Raw genomic sequence first — 25,222 nt, forward strand, 5'->3', positions numbered from 1 at the left:
TTACACATCTGATGCCAAGCAAAGGAGCTGCAGTTTTCTCGGAGGGGTCCTCCTGCTCCTGCAGGGCACACGCCTGCTGGCATTTTCAAGGTGCCTGCCAAGGCAGTGCTGCACATAAACATCCAGCCTCCAGCTAGCATGCCTTTGACCCCCATTTACAGCACTTCACAAGCAGTGTATGCACGTAGCCAGCCACGGAAAATACCTGGCTTTGACTTTCCATCACTTCTAACGCACACACCATCCTCTTTAAATAGATAGCGGTGGGGAATATTAACTGCACCTGTCCTTGGACAGCGCCAAGAAAAAAAAAAAAAAATCACCTTATACATCGCCCACCCTCCTGAAAAGCTCACGCAACAGGTGCTGGACACAGCAGCATCTTTTCAGCACTTAGAGGGGCTCATGTCCCCTCCGTGTCCCTGCACGCTGCCTGCTTTGGCTGCGCCACCTGCGCTCGCTGCATAGCTGCTGCAGCAACCTGGGGCTCCGCTCTAGCCACAGGCACTCGTCCTGCCAGCCACTGCGGTTTTCCTTCGAAAAAGTACTGAAGTAAATATTTTTTTTAAAAACTTTGCAGAATTTTAACACGCTGAAAATTATGTTCATTAGGATACTATAAAAACCACCTCAGCTTAACCCAATGTTTTTCTTAAATGCCCTTTGACCACCAGAGAGGAAAAACAATGAAAGACTTCAAGTTTTCATGTATTTTATTTACAGGCCGCACAATACATTTTATATACAAATGGCTTAAAATAACAAAGAGTAAGCAAGCTGAAGCATAACAGTTTGATTATTTTAAATTAGGTTGTCTTGAAATAACTCCTGCAATAAAGTATTCTTCACCCTGATAAGCAAAAGTTAGTTCGATTTTAAGCCAACCCAAGGTAATTTCATTTTTAAAAACAGAATTCAAATCACTTTTCTGGTGATTCCTTAATTTCATGACACACTTCCGCATATACAGAGCATCCCAAAACCATCAAGAAGGGCAACAGCCAAATTTCCCCATGTGAAAAACAGTGTAACAGAACAGACTGGAGAAATGTTGTATGTAAAACACCTGCGTGTTTATTAACAAAAAGAATAATGCCAGAAATACATCTGAGATTTTTCTCTTTAGGAAACAGAATTCATGGTCTGAGATCTAATTTGCCCGCAGATAAGGGGTATCCTAACGTTACTTCAGGTTTTACTGCACAATTACCTACTAAACTCATCCAACTGTAAACTTCACCAAAACAGAACCTTGCCTCCTGCACCAAGCAAAAGGAGAAGAGCACTCAAACCCCTAAGAACTTACATTACAGCACTTATCGCCTCTGCTTCTAGGAAGCACCTTACACTACCGTGGTATGGAGAAATTTTAACATAGACCATGCCTTATGGAAACATAAGAAAATATAGAAGTTTGCCATTTAAAAATTATTTTCCCAAGAAATTATATTAACATTTAATGATACATGTATTTTTACACCTCTTCCCTAACACTGCTTCTTTCTGTTCAAGGTAACAACCACTAGCAATCCATGACAAAAGCTGTTTCCTTTTCCTTTGGCTGATTTTAAGTATTATAATAGTCTTAAGCGTTTTAAGTCATGGTCATAGCAGTCCTGTTGTGCTCGCTTTCTTCCTCTTGGTATGGCTAAAGACCATTTAATATAAATAATGAAGTACTTGCTACTTGATAGTACTTGATTACAGTATTTTGCTATGTTTATTTAGAAATACAAACACACAACACTTACTTTTCGATGTAGTGTCCAGGTCTCTGTAGCACACTTTGGAATCGCAGCACAGAAAATGTAAACCCAAAGGATTGGGAGGGAAAGAAACAAAAGCCACAGCTCCACAGAAAAATAATGTAATTTTCAGAATGCCTACTACTGCATCAAAAATGCAAGAGCCATATACGTAAAATGCCAAACTAGTACAGACTCACTCTGCCGAGTGAAATTTTTGTTCATTCAAAAGGGTAAAATTTGGAACTGACATAAGCACCTTGTCATGATTTAATTTAGAAGAAATTTTGATAGGTAATACACAGGTCCGGTACAAATGAACGTGGACTCACAGTCCTTAGATCCGACCAGTTCCCTGGCTGCTAACCTGCCCAGGCGCCAACTCCGAGGCCAGGGGAATGTGGCCGCAGGGAGAAACCCTCCTGCCATGCACCCAGGGGCTGCCCACAACGGGAGGGCAGAGCTCCAGCCCCACACGCAGCCTCCGCCTGCCCAGGAGAGGGAAGGCTGCCAGCGAGAGCCAAGATCCCCCATGCTGCATGGAAGGTAATCTCTCCAGTTATTGTATACGGAAATATGTTAAACATCTCCCTCCAAATTACCCCAACACTGTTGTCCCAGGCAAATAGAGTGTTCAAAGTCACAGGCCAGTAATCCTTCAAGTGACCTGGGGAGAAGTCATTGCGCAGCACACAACAGCCACAGTGTCCAGGGTTTGGTTTCTGATTCATCTGGGAAGTCAACTGTCTATTGCATCTCCTTCTCTCTCCCCTCATAGTTCGGATTACTTGTGCTGCTTTTTTTAAAAAAAAAATTTTTAAATGTATTTATTCCCATGGCCGAAGACTGAAATCCATTTTGGCGGAACAATGCAACATCAGAGTACTGCCAGCCTGTAAGGAAACTGCACCGTCGCTCACACAGTCAGAGGGGACTGACTTCTCTGTGTTAAATGAGGTGAACTAAATGATTTGAAAATTCACCTCCAAAAAGGGAAGCAGTAAGAAACATGTCTTCCTTGCATTTTTTTTGTATCAGAAGTCAAATAATGTAGTCCTCTGAGTTCTACCTTCCATTTGAACTTACCTGCTTTTTTAGCTATCACCGGCAGTTGCATCTGAAGCACAGGGGAGTAACACCAGACTGCACATTTTTAGTGAAAGCAACTGCCTAAAAAAATCTGAATGTTTTTTGCTGGATTCTTAAAAAAAGCAATCTGTGTGTATCACTGTGGGATTGTTTTCTGGTTGTTTTTGGTTTTTTTTTAAGTAGTAACAAAAAGCCTTAGCTGACACTGTCCGTATCTAAATGACACTAATGATTTTTGCCTTCAAAATTTTACTAGCAGAAAAATGCTACAGGGGTGTCCTTAGTCAAGGAAAAGTATCCATTCATACATGAAGCTTTTGTTTTTCTTAAGCATAGGCTATTCAGGTCACAAGTACTTGTTTCTGACTGGGCCACTTTTATTTTCAGATCGTGGGATTATCTACCGTGTCTAGTGAAGGCAACTGCCAGACTTACAGGGACATCGTAAGCAGCATGACTCTCTCCATTTCTCATCTGCCAGATCCTCAAACGCTACACAGTTAGCCAAGTGAGTTTCTCCATGCTCTACAGTGTAGTAGTTAGCCATATATGAACCAGGATTTTCAACTAAACCAAACCAAAACACCAACAACTTTGGCTTCTATTCTGAAAATCCAAAAAGTCACTGACAAGACTACATTTGTAATAGTGTAAGTAGAAATTTTACTTTTTAAAAAGTAATAATTAAACACTCAGTTACATAAGGTACCGATTTGTCAACTGGATAATCAGTTGGAAAATTGTTTCCAATATGGGCTTTAAAACATTCTTTTACGTACATGCAAAATATAACCATACCTCCTCTCTGCAGCAGAGAGACCACTTGTTGTCCAAGGAAAAAAAAAAAAACAAAACCATGCTGGAAGTTATAATTAATATGACGAGTGGCTCCTGGTAAAGAGTTTTAACTACAGTCATTTTATCAGTTGTTCAGAGAGACTATATTCCAATATTAAAACGTTCTGTGGAATAGCAGATATAAAAATCAATTAATTGGCACAATCACAAGTTTACAGAGAATTAGAACTAGTGTCAAACATTTTGCTGTTGCTTTAAATAATGGTCATTTTTCCTTTGGTTACTTCCTATAATGCAGTATTTGTGGTAAAAAGATGACAGTGTCAGCTTCTCACACAAAGTAATTACTGCTGTTGACATTTAGAGAAAAAACTATTTCATCACTTGGTAAGGACATATAAGTACAGTTTATTTGGCAGAGGAACTAAAACACTTACTACAACTCCAAGAGGGAGCTGAGGAAAAACTACACTCTTCATTCTTCTCCTCACTTTCAACGTTTCTCATGAAGATCAATTTGAAAATTATAATTTAATCGAGATAAGATTAGGTGTCTAAATAACTGGCCCACCTGAAGTAAACAGCACAACGTTATGACCTATTTGAGTTGCCTATTATCTGAATTTTCATGTTAACTACTTAGGTTTAGGTATTATTTTTCACATCAATCTATGAAGTACTTCAAACTTTTGCAGACCTTAAGCTTACATGTTAAGGCACTTACCATTCAAGTAAAACAGTTTTTATATAAACAAGCCTGGGGAGATGGAGAGAACATTTTACCAGAATATCCATTCTTTTTTTTTTTTTCTTTTTTCTTGGAAGGAAAAAAAATAACATTGAACAAATATTTATAAAATTTTGCATCAAGAGAAAGGTTGTGTTTTATTATCTGAAATGAGCACAAAGTACACCTTCCACAATAACACTGAAAGCAGTGCAAAGACTGACAGTGACCTCTGACTAAAGGTAGTTCTGTAAAAAGAAAAATACCAAATAAATCAGTGCCCTGCTTTGATTGTTGTAAAATTTCTTTTTTACATAAAAGTTGGTCCAAACTTACAAAAAAAGCACAAATGTGCATAGTTCAGAAGATCTGAAAGAGTGCCATAAAAAGCTGATGTCCCTAAATTTAGCATCCACTTAAAACTGCCAAAATACAAAATAAAATTCAGAACTAGAGTTTGTGAACATGTACAATCAATTTATCTAGTTTTCAGACAGCATGAGTTTTAAGCATTTTTAATTTTTCCTACTGTATGCAAGACCCTTTTCCACATAAAAATAAAGCTGTTGAATTAACATTATTCAAGTCTGTTGAACTGCTGCTTTAAACTGCAGCTAGGAAAAAAAAAAAAAAAAAAAAGAAGTTTTTCCAGATAAAAATGATGTGCCTGAGGAAAAACAGATACTCAATATGGTAATCCTCTGCCGCGCCCTCTCACTGCAGATGTGCTAATGTGTCCCCTGTATCCTTGGGAATAGCCAGGTCCTTGGGCAGGAGAAGTCCAAGTCTGTCCATGCATGTGGCTGATGCCACTCGGATTTTCCTGTAAGTTACTTCCGTAGCTATAGTTGTGCATCTTTGCGGGCAAAGAGTGCGTACTCTCTGGCCCCGCGGAAGCATCACTGCTGCTCCCCAGAACCGGGATCGGGCCGTGGCTGTATTCAAACCTATGGTCTTTATCTCCACTAAATAGCATGGGGCCAGTGTTGAGGTAAATGTCTCCATAACCAGTTACTGAGCTGGGAAAGGATTCTGAAAAGGCTGACGGAGGAGGGGCAGCACCAGAGTGAGATGAAGCAGTACTGTAGTTATCCAAAGACTGAATATCTGAGTTTCCAAGGAAGCTCCTTCTTTCTAATGCTCCTGATAATCCACTTCCTATTCCATCACTACTGCCATAATGGGCAGATGAGAAGGAAGATGATCCAAAGTTATCCTTGTAGTCTGGGCCTGTTACGTAGGAGTCTCTAGCCTGATAATCCACGCTCGTTTGTACTGGCTCCTCTGTTGTTGCCTGAGCTTGATGCTGAGCAAGCAGCTGCAGAAGAGCTGCTTTCACTCCTGCGTGAGGATCTGTTCCTGAAGAGTTAGTTATAGGCAAATGCTGGTTCTCTGTCCGATAATCAAGGTCTTCATCAGTGAGAGGTGGAGGCTCCGGTGGCTCTGGGGGACGCTGGTCTGGAGGCAAGATCCGAGGGCGTTCTTGTTCAGGTGTTCGGTTTAGAAGCCTCATCTCAGACTGCCTAACCAAATCCTCTTGACCTAAGCAGATGAAAAAGAAAAACACTGAAATAAAAACATATAACAACAATACCAGAAAGGAAAGGACTCATTCCTGGAACAACACAGAGGTTTGTTACTTCAATTCTCATTAACTTAGCAGTCAAATTATTTTATTAGTAGTTGGACAGATTATTTTGGAGACAGCAACGCCTCATTTGCCTTAGGATGGTGATGCAGGTTTCTCCTCAAAGTAAGATTACCAGGCAAGAAACTGAAGAAAAACGGTACAAGTTCCTTAAAAAAGCCACCCAAACCCACCCCCTCCCCAAAAGAAAAACAAACCAAAAAAGAAAGTAAACCTCAAATCTCAAGCAACACATAAACACTGGAACACTCAAAGAAGGATCGGAAGGAACTTGCAAATAGAGATAAAAGTCTTGAGAGACAAAAGGACACCCTATCAAGGAACAGCAAAACTTAAGATTAAAGAAAACCACCGCCCCAAAAAACCTCAACCACCACCCCAAACCACTTCAGAATATTTCTTTTTACAGCTGCAAACACCACAAGCAATACATAAACCACCATACAATAAAACTGAATGAAATAACCATCTAAAAAGATCCAACAGCAGAGCTCTAAACTTTGTGAAGACTAAGGGAGCCACTACTACATCCCAAAGAAACCCTTCAACCATGGGTGTTAGTGCCAGTTATGGGTAACCACTTAAAGAATCTGACACCAAGAAATTGCTCTAGTCAGCACTAAAAACAAAAATAAAACATCCTCTCCCCAAAATAGGCTTTCCCTAAACACACACTCAAAACTGGCAAATTCCATCTATGAATTTGCTAGAGAAGATGGCCTTCACCACCACAAACACCACTAAGAAAATCTCACCCCCCCAGAATAATATGAACGTAACTGTTTAATCAGAAATCCTACCAGCCCTTGTGTACCTCTTAAAGAGGGGAAATCATCCTTCGTCCTGTCTGCATGACACCTGTTACAGTAAAACATATATTCCACGATCCAGACGTAAGTGATAAAATCAATTTAATCATCTCTTCTATACTCACACAGAATCATCTGGTTAACATGTTAACTCTTTATCCCCAAACTGCTACGTCTCCACTGCTCAAGGTATCTGCCTGTTAGCAATAAAGACCTTCAGTACCTGCAGATGTATATAACGACTTGATCAGATGTGGGTAGCTGGGTGCCGGAGATTCCACGTCATCCCGGCTGACAGACACAGGAGTGGCGGGCTCTGGAGGCTGCCTGAGTTGTAATGACATTTCATTTCCTGATCCGTTTTCCTTCTCCTCCAACACAAAATCTTTTTGTTTTGTTTGCTGAGCCTTTATTAACTGAGACAACAGAACAGCAAATGCACTCTGGACAGCTGCCTGGGCAGCATCAGTCTCAACCTTAGGCTGACTCAGCTGAGCAGGTGGTACAGGGGGCTGCGTGACCGTCGACTGTTTTAGAGGCTCCTGTTCCGGCAGTGGTGGTGGAGGCGGCGGCGGCTGCTGCTGCTGTTCTGACTGTTTTTCACCTGCTGACAAAATTCCAGCAGGAAGATTTATTTTATTTAGTTGCTGCTGAGTCTCTGGGTTTACCTTAATATTCAACACTTGGGCAAACTGTGCCAAACTAACACTTGTTTTAGACTGTAGCAGGTTTAGCAGGATTGCCACTTCATTCTGGTTTAACTGCTGTCCAGTGCTTGTTTTTGCTAAAGACAAAAAAGGTGGTTTTAAGTATTATTTAGAACTGGCATATTTCAGAAACTCAAAAGTAAGACTAATCTAGCATGGCTGACACAACTGGCAAAGCATGAGTTTGGACAACAGAGAAATGGAATGCTTTTACATGTTAATTGCCTTTGGGGGAGTATCTATAGGAAATAGAATAGTAAGATCCAATATAAAGAAAGTGACTTCCAAGAGGTGCGCACATGCACTTGGACAGATGAGAAACATCAAGCTGGAGCTCAACCTTCCACAATACAACTAAGCTGGGGCTTAAGGCCACCTGCTTTAAGCAGCTGTAAGATTTCCAATCCCCGCAAAACTTCCTATCTTTGACATATCACATCTCTCTGTTAAAAGAGTGGCCATCTGCAAAATGCATTTCCAGTCACATTCTGGCTCATTCTAGTTCAGCATCTGGATTCTAACACCTGCTCAAGTGACCAGGCTCTAGGTGACCCAGAAGCTAATAGTGTAAGTGCAAAAGCAAGTGCTGAGTTTGAAGGACAAGAAATTAATCACTGAATAGCAGGAAAATGCAGGTTTGTGATAAACCTATACCTAAATATACAGTGAAATGAGTTTGCCACAAATAATAGGAGATTATGATGATGCAGGGGAATATGAATAAGGAAGTCAGAATATCAAAGTAGTTTCTTAGTTGCACACACCCATTGTGGTAGTTTATTTTGAAAGGAGAAGTGAAGCAGCATGGATTTCAACATGCCCTACAAGTAGAGAACTTAAGTAGTTAAAAATTAAAAAATGAGCGTGTGTGACTGTGCTGGCAGCGCTCTGGATTTTTTCATAACGCAGCCCAACACGAACACATTCTGTCCGCTTCTGTCCCTGCCATTCTGCTAATTCATCAATATATTAATTCATAGCAGATTCAAGCTATACCCCAAAAAATGGTCACACCCCCCCATACTAAGTATTTGCCTTGCAAGACTGACAAGCAGCACAGCAGGGAAGTGCTGCAAAACCCACAACGCACTACCCTACTTGTGCATGTGCACCACAATACGAGCACTTGTAACCTACTTAAGACAGGGACCTCAATGATTTTATATATTTTTATAAAAATAACCCCACCTTTTATTTGGCAATAGAGAGAAAAACATAGTTTCTAGTGCCTTGTACTTCTGGCTCTCACTCAGATGTCATGCTTAACAGTTGATTTTTGTGGCATCTGAGGACGGTATGCTCAAACTTCTCTCCGACTCTCAGTGAAAATCCAGCAGAAAGATGCCAAACAGGGAAACTAATCTACCTTCTCCATACTCTTTGGTTCGTTTCAAGTCTATTCTAAGAGCAAACTGTATTCTGGGAAATCTGACGTTTCTACTGAGCTCTACATAGTTCCTGTTAAATCGCCAGATGCAATAACCAGGGGTCTCATTCATAAATGAGCACATTAGCAATTTGTCCAAGGTGTTTTTAACATTTTCTTCTGGGGTGCTCAGAAACAAATGCAGCAGCTTCATTTAAAGCATGCATTTGTACATGGAGTTCTTTAGTGTGCCTTATTGATGATATGATCTAAGGTGCATTATGGCTTCCAGAAGTGTTTTGCTCGATACCTAAACACTTCTATGCTGAACTGTCTAAGCTCCACTGAAAATTACACCATCATCTTTTCTACCTAGATATATTTTTATATGTACATATGGGCGTACAGCAATACGGGTCTGAATGATTCCTTCTCTATTTGTTTATTTTGCTAATAAACTAGTAGTCTAGACTAATAAACATAGTAGTCTCTCATTGGGCTACCTGTTATAAAACCACAAAGAAAATAACTACTATTCTTTGGACTCTTTAAAAACTTCAATACATTTGTTTTTCTTTCAGGGGAAAAAGTCTTAAGGGCTACAGAAAGTCATGCTTGAAAATGCTGCCAAAGCTTTAGCCCAAACATAAGGAGGACAGCAACTCTCAACTGGCTTACAGTGAGAAACAGGATGAACAGGAGCAAGAGGCGATAAATTGCAACAAAATATGATCAAAAGAACTATTTCCTATGTATCTTTGCACAGATTATTTGGAGCTCTGCTCTATTGTTAAATGAAGAGTCAATTCAATGTGGTTAGTACTAAAGAATTTTCAGGCCCTGCGAATGCATTTGCTGGTTTTTTTCAGCTGAACTCCTGCATCAGTGCCATAGGATTTACGGTCACTTTGCACAACCAAAAATGGTCTAAATTAAACTTATCAGGTATCCATTTGGTATTGTTACTCTGTATGCTTCTATATATGAAGGAACTATTGCTGAACTGGTGAGTATCTCAAACGGTGTCCACAGAGAAAACCATTACCTTACTCTTTATATTATATTAGTAAAATTGGTCTCCAAGCAAGATATTTTGTCTAAGTTTCAGAATTAACAGCTGTGCAATCTACAGAGGTACCTACTTATTATACCAGGTTTCAGGGTGGGTTTTTTTGGTGTTTGTTTTTTACAACTTGGTCCAACCCTAACAACTTCAACACCTGAAGGCTCACATAACACGCACAGGGAATCTGTTTCATTTGAAATGCTGATTGTTCTAATATCTGCCTTTTGATCAGTTTATCAATACCAATAAAGCTCCTCCAACCTACAAAGATTGTGAGGAACTGTGATGGTAAGCAGCAGCTGGCTTATGGGATTACAGTAGAATTACAGATGAGCAAGAGATAAAAATCCCCTCAAAATACAGAGTAAAGTAGTTGCTCTGACCAGATTGAAAAATGAAGTAAAACTTAAAAGGAACACCTACTTTCCAAAAGTAAATGTACATCTTTTGTAACAAGGATTTAACTTACAATACTGTTCCTCCCTCAAGAATCCAGGAGTCGTCAGTACTCTGAAAATAACATCTAAAATTTCTAGAGGTGCAATCCAAGTAGAAGGTAATGATAAGAACTGAAAATATTACTGACCAAGTGCTACACTAGAGTTGCCCTGAGTTTTGAGTTGGGAAGAAGTTTGCATGCCTTGTGGGGTGTTGGTTCTGCTCTCATCCATGCCTAGAGACAGATCTTTCCTAGGGACTTTAGCTGCTGTTGAGTCATCAGTCATGCCCATCTGCTTCTGCCTTCTGCGCTTCTTACTCCACAGCTCATGGCAATCCTGCCACAATGGAAGGCTGCAAAGAAGGAGTAGAGATAGTTAGTTTTATGCTAGCATATTTTTTTTTTTAACCATGTTAGTAAAATAAATGCTCAAATTATACGTAACGTAACTTTGAAAGATGAACCTACTGGAACTTAGAAATACATCAGAAAACACTCAAAGCCAGCAAAATCTCAGATCTGCTTTTTCTGGCTGAAATGGCTTCACTGATTGCCTATTTCAGAGGCACAGGTCCCTCTGGCAGAGAAGGGGAACATGTATCTTAAAATGAGAATCAATTTTACTTTCTCGTATTCGTGCTTATGAAAAGCTTAATTATTTGTGTAACTCAGGACTTAAAAACCAATGCTGCTAACTAACTTGCTATGCAACAAAATGTGCAGAGTAACAGATAACAGTTATCAATATGAAGCGGGTTTTTTTTCCCAGGGTCCAGGTGACCAATTCCTTTTGTCTGCTTGTAAAAGCACTACTACCTCAAGAGTTCAAGTATTTGTCCATTGTTAACAGACATGGCTATCTAGTATTTATAGTTGCACAGAACAGACAACTAAGAAATGGTGGTGGTGGGAGGAAGGTGCAGGAATATGTTGCATGACTGAACAGCACTTGACACTAGGAAAGTTAGGATACTAGGAAGAATAGGGAGAACAAGGGATATCCCAGTCCTTTAAGACTGATAAAAGCAGAGGTAAAGGTCTCCTAGAGAAGTCATTATTTGTCTTTCCATTTCTGTTCCCTGGAGGCATCCCAATTCTGATTTCCTGAGGAACACAGAGACTCATCCCACAGGTAACCGAAATACTGAGATAGGCAGTAAAAATAGTGCCTTCTGTTTTTCTATTACATATTAATAACTATCTGAGCAGCTCCCTAACCCAGGAACACAGAAGAATTATTTTGACAGGTGACAAGAGCTGCTCGCTGGAAAGGCAGTTATGACAACTCCTTCCTTTATTCTCTTCCACCGCATAACAGGTGGAATCAACCAAGAACTCATTATGACAAGTATCTACAGTCCTTGCAATCAGCACTGTCACTTTCTTTGGATGAACTGCTGTTTCTTCAGTCAACACTTTCCTGTACAGGCTCTGCCAGAAATGAGTGTGGTTCCTCTGAATTTTCAAAAGGACACCAATGAATAGTTTGTTTTGCATTTCCACGTGTCTGCTTCTGGAATGGATATACTACACCAAGCCCCTGAAAAAACCCAGATTTCTTCCCATTCAATTACTTTGAAATGCATATAAGCAACATGCTGTACAAGTGATTCTGATATCTTAGTGAATAGCCTAAGATTGCTGATTACTGATATTACTGATACATAATGATAAACTGATACTGATAGGAGGTTTCATTAGCCTCATGTATCAGGAGCATTAGTAATAATCCTGTGCCTGTAACAGGTAAGTCTCAAAAGTCTCAAAAGTTTTTTTTAATAAAACTCTTAGATAAAACTCAAGTATTTTTCCCAGTTGGCAACTAATTAAAAAGCAGTCAGTACAGGCTGCCTTGAAGGCACAATTTACTTAATATTAAATGTCCAATGTTCTGACAGCTATCTTGAGGGAAGGACTGAAACTTGAAAATTCTGCAATACCTTTCAATTGTTTTCCTCAGGGCCTGTTCCAATATGATTTGAACTGATTAGAATGACAATTAAGTCACTGCAAAAACCCTACTGGACACTGTACTATAATTCCTCTCAGAGAAACCAACAGGAAAAACCCTGCACAAAGTATTTCACTTCTCCAGCCTGTAAAACCAAGAATCTCATCTATCACAGGAAATTATCTGTGGTATTTCACTTCAACTCTCAGGTACCTTTGCAGAATTCTATACCCAGTGACATTCTACCAAAGAAGGTAATTCAGATTCATGGAGGACCTCAAAACCCTTGGAAAAAGTAGACATTGATAAACAGAGATAAAAGGGAAATGACGGTTTTCCAACATTAGAAACATTCATATAAGAGTATTTTTTTAAAGGTGCTAACTCAGTAACTAGTGCAAGGAGTAACAAATGAAACAGTTCTCAGATCCTCACAACTGCTGCTATCATGGTGTAAGATTCACTCAGCTGCACAACCATTCCAGTGCCGAACAGCCACTAAACTGCTGCATGTATCAACATTTTTGTTCTTCCACCATCTACTCTAACTGAAACACCATGAGTTTAATGAAGCCAGTGCATGTTACATTTCATAGAAAGACTGTTACCAAAGGAAACCACTTACTCTGGAGGAGGCATTTTAGATGGTTCCACATCTCGCAGAAACTCGCACTGGAGAGCCTGTTCGGCTGTGCAGCGCTTGCTGGGATCCAGAGCAAGCATATAATCGAATAAATCTAATGCAGCTGGTGGGATGCTGCAAAAGAATAAAATTGAGAAAAACCATCATATTTTTATTTTGAATCACTCACTTTGTGCAAAATTTTAATAAACATATTCCTTCCAAAATATCTGATCATTAAGTCCTCGTGTAACCTGCATCATAACAATATCCAGTCACAACCTGTGCTTGGTAATAAGAGGCAGAGATAAACTTCACCTTGTATATTACCTGTGCAAGCATATATCCCAAGCTTTCTTTACTTTGTATTGTTTAATTGCTTGAAACATTGGCCTTATAAAAAAACCCCACCTTCTTAAGCCAAGACTACATTGCTCCTTTACACTTTGGAACTTAGGACCCAGCGAGCTGCAGTTTTGATTGGTCCATGGACAATAATACTATTGCTGTAAAGATGGAAGTCTCATTAATATGAACAGGATGACATTTCTCCTGAAACTCACAGTAACTGAAGGAGGGGAACAAACCCTTTAAAATAAGCTTACAGCTGTTTGCCATAATTTCCACGTGTGATATTTGCACAAAACTAGTCCAATGGTAGTACTTCAGAATACACAGTTCAGATAACAACTCTGTGTTGCATGAATTTATGACCCAAAAAAGACTGTAATGCTAACCAGACTACACATTTAGCTTTAGCCAGTTGTCCTAATAAAAAACAATTAAGTACTCTGAGCTGGTTTTTTGGACAGGGACAACAAGCAGGTGTACCAATCGTGGAAAACAAATGTTTCCTTAGGTGAAAGCTGACAGGTGGCTGAAATTTTAGGGCCTTCTTCCCTCTTCTCAAAGCTCCTATGAAATAGGGGTTAATACAAGCTCTGTGGGTATCATGGGAAGGACAAGAGCCTAAAACCGTTTTTCTTTACACTTAATTTATGTTCATTCTCCAGAAAATAGTGAAGTTCATAAAGTCTCCAGGAAAACTTAGTGCTATTACAGTTGACTAAAACTAATTTTTCATCCTTACAAAGCAAACTCTTCTCTCAGTTTTCGACGATACTGCTTCTTTGGTTTCATTGTGTTGAAATAAGCTAATTTTATAACGTCAGGCCACACTGCTGGACAAGGACTCCCGCAAATTCGGCTGTACCAAAAAGAAGGGAAAACAGGGATATGAGATCCAAAACCACAAGCAAGCACAGCTGTTACTTTATTCCTGCACATACAGTGAATACAAAAATAATTTTTAATTTTAATGTTCAGATTCTTTTAACTAAAATTTCTCTACTGTCCAATGCCCAATACCATTAAGTAACAGTGAATTGTTTACGAAAAGTAGTCAGCCTGCACAGACTAAACTTACCTTAAGAAGTCCACTGTTTCTGCCTCACCTCACCCCAGGCATCCTTCGCACAGATATTCTGAAAAAATTAACCAGCTATTGTCTGGACAGTACTCCAGGTATTTGACTTGTGAGACCTGACAGCCCAGGTTTAGAGTGCCAATTAACTTTTATGTCCTTAGCTCCCAACACCAGCAAAGATAGATATATGGCTGAAAAAACACTTTTCGCTGAGAAATAAGTTGACATTGAAGACATAAGGGAAAAAAGATATCTCAGTAAAGCCTAAGGGCAGAAGCAAGATCTGACCACTAGAAAACCCGTGTATGCTTTACTTCAGTGATGAGTTCTGTCTCAAGCCTACCTATCACCACAAATGGAGTTTCCCATAGTCTTATTTTGCTTCTCTTCCATCCCTGCCCATTTTGCCCACAGAAGGATGGCTAAGCACAGGCTGACTAATACCCCACTTCCGAGCAGAACAACTAAAGAGGCATTTTACTGTACACACAAGCTTTCAAACTCTGGTGCAGACAGTCATAAAAGGACACTTTGCAAAAAACATTCCCCTAGTTCACCCCTCCCATTTATTAGACTTAAACCTCATGATTAGTTATGCCCCAAATGCTATGCAAACCAGTCTGACTTTACGCTAGTTGGGGTATAAAACTTTCAGGAGGGGTAAGGAAAATAATAAATCTATCTTTTCCTACCAGAATTTACTTCAGCTCTGTCTTCGAACACTAAAGTTAGAAAGGCTAAATGTAGAATTGTTGACTGTAACATGATGGTGGTAGAGACATTGATAAAATTGATATATTACATTTTAACAGCCAAAACCACATAGCATCAGTGAAGAGAAAAAATGAGCCACAAACAGGAGGTTGCAGCAGGAGAATCGCAGAATTCTAGTTAGCTGTACCAGAGGTACAATACAAAGAGAAAAAACTTCAAATGACTGCACTGTGATGTGCTTCAATGCCATCTAGTGCTCAAAAGCAAAAATTTCCTAACTCACGAGTTCAGTTCTCCTTTCACTGAGAATGAGCACTAATATGCTTCTCTTCTCCTAAGAACTTCATTTTTCCAGGCCGGCTAATAACACATTACACAGAAACATACTACCGTTTAATCTGTTTTGAAAAATATCTCAACATATAACTTTGCAATATTTTTTAATAATTTATTTTTTAAAATAATGTTGACCATTTACTGCCCAGGTGTTGTTAAGTTCCGTAGGACTCACCCTCTTTTCCCCTTGTTTTCAGGAAGAGGACCTCTCCTCACTTACAAAGTCAATTATGGTATCAGAATCAAGAGCAATTTTTGTTTGCTGAATAAAAGGGAAAAAAAGATGCTCTGGTTCCACTAAGTTATATACATATCATTCTGTGATTTATTGAGATCAAGGAAAGAAGCAGAATTTTTACCTCCATAAAGGGTCTGGCAGTTTTTAAGGGAATAGAAATATTCCCACAAAAATAATAAAGCCCAGGTGTGTATGTGGAATGCTTGAAACAAGAACTCAAGGCCAGTAGCATGCCAAGTACCTACTCCTCCCAAATCCCACTTGTCCTTATTATTGTCCATGTTTCCGTTCTGATTTGCTGCAAGGAAGCTGTAACAATTTTAAAAAATAACGGGCATTTTGACTACTCTCTCTTTACAACTTCAGTAATAGGCAACTCCAGCTGCTCTACACAAAAAAACTCTTTACTATTCAACTGTACATTGCTAGGACCACAGAATACTCACAAAAAACCGCTTCTCCACATCCTAGCAAAAGTCACTTGCTTTACATGCCCCTCAAAACTTATAACACCTCACTCAGCGATAATTGAGTACTTGTAAATGTTCGCAATGTGTTATCTCCAACTTTATTGCTTACAAAAGAAACCTGACAGTTTAAGGCACCTACTATGTGGTAGTACTTGCAAGTTACCTTATCAGTTCCAGTTGAGCAAGTTCTTGATTTGCTTGAAATATTGGCTTTTTTGTAAAAAGTTCACCCAGGATGCAGCTGTAAAACAGTTTTAGACAATTCCATCATTATGGCTTTCAATATAGATTGATAGAAACATTTAAGGGGGTTTTTTGGCTTGTTTTTATGCTTGCTGCACTTCTGTACCAAACTCTTACCCACAGCTCCAGACATCAATAGCTGGCGTGTATCTTTCTTCTCCAAGCAGAAGTTCAGGAGGCCGATACCACAGTGTAATAACTTTGTTGGTATATGGTCGGCTGTTGGGAGGAGGAAAAAGAGAAGACTATCATTTTACTACGATCTCTTTTCTGAAAAAGTGTACTTTGAGGACTTCATTTCTGTGGTAAATACTTGTTTAAAAACTTGTTAAAAAAACTTGTTTAAAAATAGTACAATCTTCCACTCCCTTTTTGTAATTTTAGTTCTGCAAAGCCTCAACTGCACAAAAGCAAACACAGCCATCTGACAAAGGCTATCAAAGGACACATTGAAGATACAAATAATAATCACATAGCCATCTCGATGCTTGGTGAATTCTGTATCTCAATTATTATTTGGATAGCAACACTGTATATTTATTACATTGCTAGCCATCTCAGGAGAATGACTTGCTTGGATAAAACCGGCAATTTCTGGGCAGCTACCGATTATTAACATACAAAAAATAGGATCTCTACAAGCATTTTGAAAAGAAGGAAAAAGAAGTCACCTTCCCCTCCATAAGAAGGAGCAAAAGAGACAAAGACTTTTTCTTGAACAATATTCTTCAACAATTTTGATTCCAAAGCCTGGAATGCTTCCAACATCCTTCTATATTTCACTACATGTTTAATTCTCTACAGCTCTAACCAGGAGTTTTGGTCACTGGGAATAATCCTTTCCACCCTCACACTACAGCAAGTTATTTCCACTATCTTAGACACATATTTTTTTGTGGACAGGCCGAGATACAGCAACAACAGTTCAGAATGGAAGGCAGAAAACAGATTTTTGGTTTAGTTTCAACCAGGGTATCTTAAAAGCGATCCCCAAATTCTTTTACTTTTAATAATACACTCTTACCAACACTAGGTAACTCCAAATAGAAAGAAGAGTAGCATTAAGGGCAGAGTTTGAACAACCATAGCATAAAGTCTAACAAGCTGTTATAACATACTCAGCGGTACAGGTGTCACTTCTGCAAAATCACTCAAGTCTTTTTTTCATTAAGAAATTCCCCAATTAATTTTTAAAATGCGGTAAGTTTTCTGGAAACAATCCCATCATTTATCATATTTATCTCTGAAGCAAGCATTCCTCTATGAAATGTTTACATGATATAGACTTTCTCTACAGATGCACCACTCATATATATATTAGTATACAGTGCTTTTTATTTGAACAGATGTTTTCTTACACAATCTGTCATATCTCCTACTCCAAATATATTAAATCCACCAGAATAACATTTGAAGGAGCACAACTACAACAACTGATAGGAATTTACTTAAAATGAAATTTTTATTTTCTCCCCATTATGTTCATACTGAATTCAGTACCCTTTTGAAAAGTATATAGTTCTAAACAACACTAAAACAAATGTAAAACATATTAAAGCAGCAGCTATTATACACTTGTTGCTACACATTAATTACACCTGTTACTGCAGGTCAGAAATTACTCAAAAGGAAAATGAATGACAAAAGAATTGTCAAAAATCTACTAATGAGATTCTAAATACTCTCCCAAGCTCAATTGGCCATTCTATCAGCTAGCATAATGACATTTTAATCTTGGTTTCGTTTATATATAATGATGTAATAATGTTGCTGTTCGATGTATAGTAAAATCTGTTATTTGCACTATAAAGACACTGAACTTTTGATCGTTAAATCTTAGTGAACAGTTAGTTTTACAAGCAAAATTTAAATTAATTTTAAAACAGACAAAAGGCCCCACGGTAAGGCAGAGGAAAAAAACATTAGTTTGTTTGGTACATGTTAAAGTAAGAAGATAGGATGGCATTGATCCCTTTTGTTTTGAGTAGATCCAAACCAATGATTAACTACCCAGCAGCTGCTTAAGATTACTTACCCTGCTACTATACTCAACAATTTTCATAAATGCACTTAAGCACATGTTCCTGAAATAACAGCTCAGAAGACAGTGAAATCAATGCTATCAGGTTCAACAACAAGCCATGGAAAACAATAAACTCAACAAGTTACCATTATGGATATTATTTCCCAAATTAGGCACGCAGAAATCAAAGTAAGCTCAGGTAGCTAATATTCTCTGTATCCAACCACCTGTTTTACATACTAATGTAATGAACATTCAGCCTGATTTTGAAAATCCAGTTCTACATGACAAACACAGGACGTTACAATATAAATGCTGAAGTTCTTAATCATAAAAAACTGTGCACCTGTTTCCTGGAGTACAGGCATAACGAAGCCAAGAACAACAGAAGCACAAGTCACATGAAGTTTCAGAATGACTTTTATTTAAACTTTTATCTCTGTTTCCAGCAGATTCAAAAGCACTGACTGCCTAAGGAATACAAAGAGCCTCTTCAAACGTATGGTTAAATCTTACACAAAACTAATGCTTATCGAAAAGAAACTGTATATTAATTTGTGTCAGAAAAAAAAATCACTTTCCCTACATAAACTTTTCCTATGTATACCAACAGAAAGAATATACTTTAAGTTTACAGGACCAGAAACTATTAGTAAAAACCTAAATATTGATGCAACCTACTTAAAACTGCAACTCTTCGTTTTCAACCAATGTATGGCCACTCTCTACAGTTATTTATCCAGAACACTTGGAAAGGGATTACACTTGCACAAAGAGAGTTTTGAGTTTTGATGCAGCGTAAGACAACATGCACTTGTTTCCTAAGCAGTTACACGTAATACAGTACAACAAAATCTTCTCTACACAAAACAGTCTTCTGGCCTTTATACTACTTAGTTACGCAAAAAGATTAAACTTCTGAATGCTTTTACACAGCATAATTATATCTTACCTTTCTTCAGAGTTGTACAGCCGAGCAAGCCCAAAATCTGCAAGCTTTATCTGCCCTCTGGTGGAAAAAGCAAAGAATTATTTAGCAGTTAACCCTGTTGGATTTTCTCCCCAAAAATCAGGTGAAGTTTGAGATTTTGAGACAACTGCAACCGATCTTCAAAACACTTTAATGAGGAGGGCAACACGTTACAATCTATGTGTCTCTTCAGTGAACAAATACACTACTTACTGAATAGCAAAAACAAGTAAGCAAAATTAGGTATGTTCATCAAATGGCATCTACACCACTGGATGTTAGTCAAAATGTAGATAAATGCTGTAAAGTATTCATATCAGTAACTATTCTTTCTTCCTTTTTTGAGAATCTTTGAATCTCCTGACAACTACTCAGAATACCTCCTGTGACAACAAATCCCAGAAGCTGACTACCTGCTGTGTAAAGATACCTTTTTTTTTTTTTTAGGGACAAAACCGCTGTTTTCTCATGCCTTACTGCTAGCATAAGCATTTGTACAACAAACAACTATCAGCAGTCATACTTCCTTCTAGGAAGCCATCGAAGTCCTGGTTCTGCTCTTGTAAAGTTTAAATACAGCCTTTAAATCAGGGTGACTGACCAGATAAGGGCTTCTATTTTTGCCAGCTGCCAGCTTGCTGAGTGACACAACCCCTAACCCCTTCCTGAATTTTCCCATATACAAGGGGAAGAGTGGAAGATACAGAGCTCTTGCCTGGCAGTTTCTACAGCTAAAAGGCACTGCTTAATAACCAGAAGCCCCCACCATCTCTGAAGTCTGGATGATTTAAACGGAATGCTATCTTGCAAGCTTCTCTAATACATGTTGGAATGTTACTCGGGGTTTTTGTTTTTCTGTACTTACAAGCTTTTAGAACTCCTGTCACTTTCAAATAGGTGCAAATGTCACTTTCAAATAAATTTTATCAAATTAGGGCAAGACTTGCTGATGTGTGTGAGAATGACCATTTTGTGATAAAATACACAGGTTTCTATTCCATTTCCCCCCTCAGTGCTACTTGTTGCAGTTTACACTTGGAGAACCCTCATAAACAAAGAAACATTCCCCTCAAATTTACATGCTTACTCCTCAGACAGCCTATTTACGGAAAGATCAATTCATTTTTGAGCATAGACATTCAAGTTGTGTATCTAAAAGATACAAAACCCACATGTTTGGTTTCAGGCTGTAACTGGTAACGGGATTTTAAAAACACTGTCTTAGAATTATTCAGATCTACTATCAACTTTTTCCAGTGGAAGATGGCTCAAAAAATATCTTAGGGGACAAAATTCTATCCCAGATGGGAGAGAGCACAGTACAACAGAGCGCTCCACCTCCACCATAACGCGCTCTTTTCTCCACCATCAGGTTACACGCAGCTTCTGAGTTCCCAACTGTGCAGAGACAGGCCCAGCGCTGGAGGTTAGCAGGCAAGCAAGGTTACGTGTGTGGGCACAGTGAGTGATGTGGAGGCACGTGTACATCTGTTTAAGTGTCAGTATCATAATCTGGCAAGACTGTGGTGAGATCCAGAGCTGAAAATAGTCTAATGCTAGTACGTTATAGGAAAAAAAAGGAGGGGGAAATGAAAAATTTAGCCCAGTATTTCTCCTCCAACAGCAGCAGAGGATTTTTAGGGAAAACATGCGAACCTGCTCACTTTGGGGACTGTCTTCCTTGTACTTAACCACCACACACAATCACTGTGTTAGGGATGCTAAAACAGGTATTCCTGTCTATTCCCTTTAGCAGGTGTTACTGATCCTCCCCAGGAATGTGTCTCATCTTTTTGAATCTCCTGACAACTACTCAGACTATCTCCTGTGACAACAAATCCCAAAAGCTGACTGTGTAAAGATACCTTTTTTTGCTGTTATAAAACTCACTTTCAGTTGCTCCCTGGTTTTAGTACTGCTGGATTTGATGAACAATAGTTCCGTACTGAAGTTACCTGCTATCTTCACACAGGCATTTTATTTGCTGCTGTTGCACACTGAACAAAAGCATGTTTACTGGTATGATTTATAATTGCAAGTGGTTAAAGAAGTAAGAAACAAATTCTTCTCCCCATTCAATTACGGCTATAGCTGCAAGCCAAAGCATGCTTGATATGCCTGATCAAATATTCTTTTGTGTTATCCTGACTGATAAAGGGAAGGACCTCAGAATTATGTTGCAAAGAACCAGCCTAGCCACACTTCATCTTGAAATGACAAGGCAAAAAGAATACACACCAAACGTTTACGTCCTAAAATTCCGTTTTAATATATTTGAACTCAGATAATTACTCCCATACTCTGACCTAAAAGAGTCAAGTTTTAATCCTGCTGTTTTAACACAGGTAAGTTTAACCAACAATTGCAGGATCCAGTGTTTAAGCAGTAACATTACCAGATTAGTATTTTACAATTGATTTTGAAGGAACCAGGTAATCTAAAAAGAAAAAAAAGTTTTGTTAATGACTTCAAGCAGGTAAACTGTGAAGACTAAAAGAAAAATTTAGAAATGTTGTTAACATACAATTTTTTACATTCTTTAAGTAATACCCATACCTATTATTTAGTAGAATATTCGAACATTTGATATCTCTGTGCAAAAAGTTCTTCTTATGGCAATAGGCCAAGCCCTCCATCAGCTGTCTCATAAAAGATTTAATATGATTTTCATTAAAATGAACCAAACCAGATTCCAGCAGTCCCATCAAGTCATGGTCCATATATTCAAATACCAGGTAAAAAGCACCTAGAAAAAGAAAGGGAAAGGGTAGGACAAAGAGACAGAAACTGATATAACAGCAGTCCAAAGTATTGCTGCTCTCTACTTTTGAGAGCTGGAAATATTTTTCACAAAACTGTTCACATTTTCTGCTATATTTATATCTGTACCTTATGGCCTGTAATAGAAATTAAATACAGCGCAGTAAGATGTTTTTCATAAAATTGCTGTTCCATGTAAGCAATTACACTAGTCAAGTGTTTGTGAAAACCAATATAATGCTACCACATGGCACTTTAATCTGGATGGACATGTACTCTCCCTTGCGCTCTCAATCTCCATCCATTTTATTTAAAGAAAAATTAACTGGGTTAATATTTTCTATATGAGGTTTGGGGAGAAAGTAGAAACAAAGTATGTACAGCATTAGTTCATCTGTCACGATGTAGTGACTGATTTTTTAAAGCTTTCCGTGTGGAATTGGGTCAGTAGTAAGCCTGCTCTTCTCAGACTAAATATACCTGTAAGACAAGATGAAATGAGAAAGCAGAACTAACCTACAGCTCTGCAAAGACAGAGTTCATATTACAAGTTGCCACATACATACATTAAGTGTAACAGAATTGGGTCTTATCTCACATTAGCCTGTGCAATTCCACAAATAAAGCTATTAAAGCCAAGGGTCTTTGAGAGATAGATAACAAAGTATTCTTAAAAAGGGAAAGTGCGGAGTGCTTCAGAAGCAGCCATAACTGATCTCCAGCACAACCACTCCCCGTACAATCTACTCTGTAGTATTCAGTTCTTCCCCTTCTTCTTAACTCTGGGGCAGAGAAGACAGTGCAGTCCCTGCAGAGCACTGGTGGCAATGCACAAACCACATTCCCATGGGTCTGTCTGCCTGCCATTTTCAAAAGCCTTCCCCAAAGAGATTTCAAAGCCACCACTCTAAAGTACAAATAGCTTCTGCCCAACAAGAACTCATTACAGGTTCTAGCTCCTAAATAAGAAGTTTCAACTCAGAAGCCAGTGAAAATCTTAACAGCTATAATCAGTCAGCTTTGCCAGAATGTACACACACAGACACTGCCAAATGCTAATGAACTGACTTGCTTCCTTGCACAGTGGCTGAAAATGGAAGCAAATGCTAAATGCATTTGCTATCTAACAAACAGAAAAAAGATCACTCATACAAGTTAAGTGCTAAACTTGTAACAAAAATCAGCATAGAGCAGCTAAACCACAGGCCACTGCACAAGTTCACTGTTTTTAGTTCACGTCCTTTTGTCTTGCTGTATATTACACAGAGGAAGTGAAATACTGATCATAAAAGATCCCTGTCGGTGTGTACAGAGGAGGTAGAACAGGAGGTAAATCAAGCAGGTACAACCCGATCCGGCCACTTCAAAAGGAAAGAAGGCAGTATTAATAGCCATAAAGAACCAAAAGTCTGCTCTGTTACTACATGTGTAACCCAGTTCACCAATGCAGCTCACCAGTTCTGCATGGTAAAAGGACAGAGGCACCTAATCTGTGTCTTTTAAAACAAGATAGCTGCAACCTGGTGTTAGGTCTACTTCACTGGCACCTGCTGAATTATGAACCACAACATATTTTAAAATGCCTTGGAATAAACCACCTGATATTAAATGCTGCAGTACCAGAATACTCTAGATATGCCCTTTAGAGGATGTCAGCTCATCAAAAATGAATACCAATGGTCTTGGTATCTTCTTGCTCTGGAATACAAAGGAAAGGTAACTGTCTCAGCAGCAGGCTGCGCTCTGTGTACATAGCAAGGAGAAACACTAGGAAGGGTCAGTGGGATTGCAGACCTGTTTAGTGAGAGCTGCTGAACACAGCCTTCTTGTACATTGTAGGCAAAACAGGCTCCATGCCTTGAGCAATTTCCTGTTCTGACACTAGCTCCCTGGATTTCTCAATCACAATTGGTACCTCATGCAAGAAGGAAAGCTGACAATGGAGACAACTCATAAATCAGAGTAGTACCTGAGAGATGGCATCTGATTATTTATATTCTCTGCAACTCTCATTAAGAAACATACACTACAGCAGTAAAAACACTAAATGTTCTTTCCATAGCACAGCAAGAGCAAATGCATGGATCCATTACATTTATGCATTACTACCTATACACTACCTACATGTTATGCAACGTTAGAATTTGTTTTAACAAGAACTGTTAAAGCTGAATCTTATTCATTAGATATGAGAAATTATTAAAATTAGTCTACTAGCTTCAGCACTCTAACCATTAAAACATGATTTTCAGTGTTATTCAAACCGTATTTGGAAGTGACTGTAGCTGCAAAAAAGTTATCAAGCAAACTGAAGTGAAACTTCCATTAGTTCATTTCTAGACAAACGTGGTGCCCTTTTCTGATAGAGTTCTCCAGTTTTGGTGAATAAAACAGTTATGTTATTCCACTTGATTATTTCAAATCTCCTTTGCATTTCATCAGTACCTGATCCTTCATAACAGGGGAAGAAGCTATAGATAATTCAAGAAGAAGAAAACAGTCACGGAAGACTTCAGAAGTGAACTATGCATAGGCAGAAGTCTGCTAACTACAGCACAGTGAGTTCAAGTTTACAGCATCCTTTAGTTCAATCAAAACAAATGCCACAGAAATATTTCTTTCTCAAAAAGGAAAACATAACAGAAAAAATAATTGTTCTTTTGAACACCAAGACATCTCATAACTTGCAGGTTATGTTTTAAAATGATCCTATATTTCATACTACCTTTGCCCAATATCCACATTTCCAGACGCAGTGTCATAAAAATACCCAAAGCTCTGTTACAGTAAAATGGATGCAATTCAAACAAACCCAGAATTACTCATTTGACTTCAAAGTTACTCACTGCTGTTATGTTAAAATGACCTGCACTTCCCAATACCTAAGTACCTGTGGTGGGGTGGGAGGCAACCTACAGTCCATGTCCACACAGCTGAACAAAGCACTAACAGGGGGTTATGTCTTGGGTGCCCCACTTCCTTTTCTAATACCATGCCGCTCATCTCCATCCTTTCATCTACTGAGATAGTAAGAAACTGTAATGTCGCTACCTGTTGATGGAGCGAACAGTGCTA

The 25,222-nt window shown here is 38.7% G+C and overlaps 1 protein-coding gene across 5 annotated transcripts in view; it reads right to left on the bottom strand.

Annotated features, from left to right (window-relative positions):
* Positions 1 to 695: 695 nt before the first annotated feature.
* The window catches only part of CDK13 (cyclin dependent kinase 13), a 49,302-nt gene continuing 24,775 nt past the window's right edge, over positions 696 to 25,222 (bottom strand). Inside the window, exons 6-14 of one of the 5 annotated variants that reach the window (XM_037385615.1) lie at positions 21,944 to 22,133; positions 19,370 to 19,426; positions 16,512 to 16,613; positions 16,315 to 16,392; positions 14,058 to 14,174; positions 12,971 to 13,102; positions 10,596 to 10,747; positions 7,040 to 7,420; positions 696 to 5,901 (exon numbers count right to left, since the gene is read on the bottom strand). In XM_037385615.1, the coding sequence (XP_037241512.1) occupies positions 5,045 to 5,901; positions 7,040 to 7,420; positions 10,596 to 10,747; positions 12,971 to 13,102; positions 14,058 to 14,174; positions 16,315 to 16,392; positions 16,512 to 16,613; positions 19,370 to 19,426; positions 21,944 to 22,133 (2,066 nt within the window). In that variant the 3' untranslated portion in view covers positions 696 to 5,044. Of the gene's footprint in view, positions 5,902 to 7,039; positions 7,601 to 10,541; positions 10,748 to 12,970; positions 13,103 to 14,057; positions 14,175 to 16,314; positions 16,393 to 16,511; positions 16,614 to 19,369; positions 19,427 to 21,943; positions 22,134 to 25,222 lie in introns of all 5 variants that reach the window. The other 4 variants (XM_037385612.1, XM_037385614.1, XM_037385613.1 and 1 more) reach the window with 4 other exon arrangements.

This window comes from Falco rusticolus, chromosome 4, assembly GCF_015220075.1.
Source record: "Falco rusticolus isolate bFalRus1 chromosome 4, bFalRus1.pri, whole genome shotgun sequence".
Taxonomy (NCBI): domain Eukaryota; kingdom Metazoa; phylum Chordata; class Aves; order Falconiformes; family Falconidae; genus Falco; species Falco rusticolus.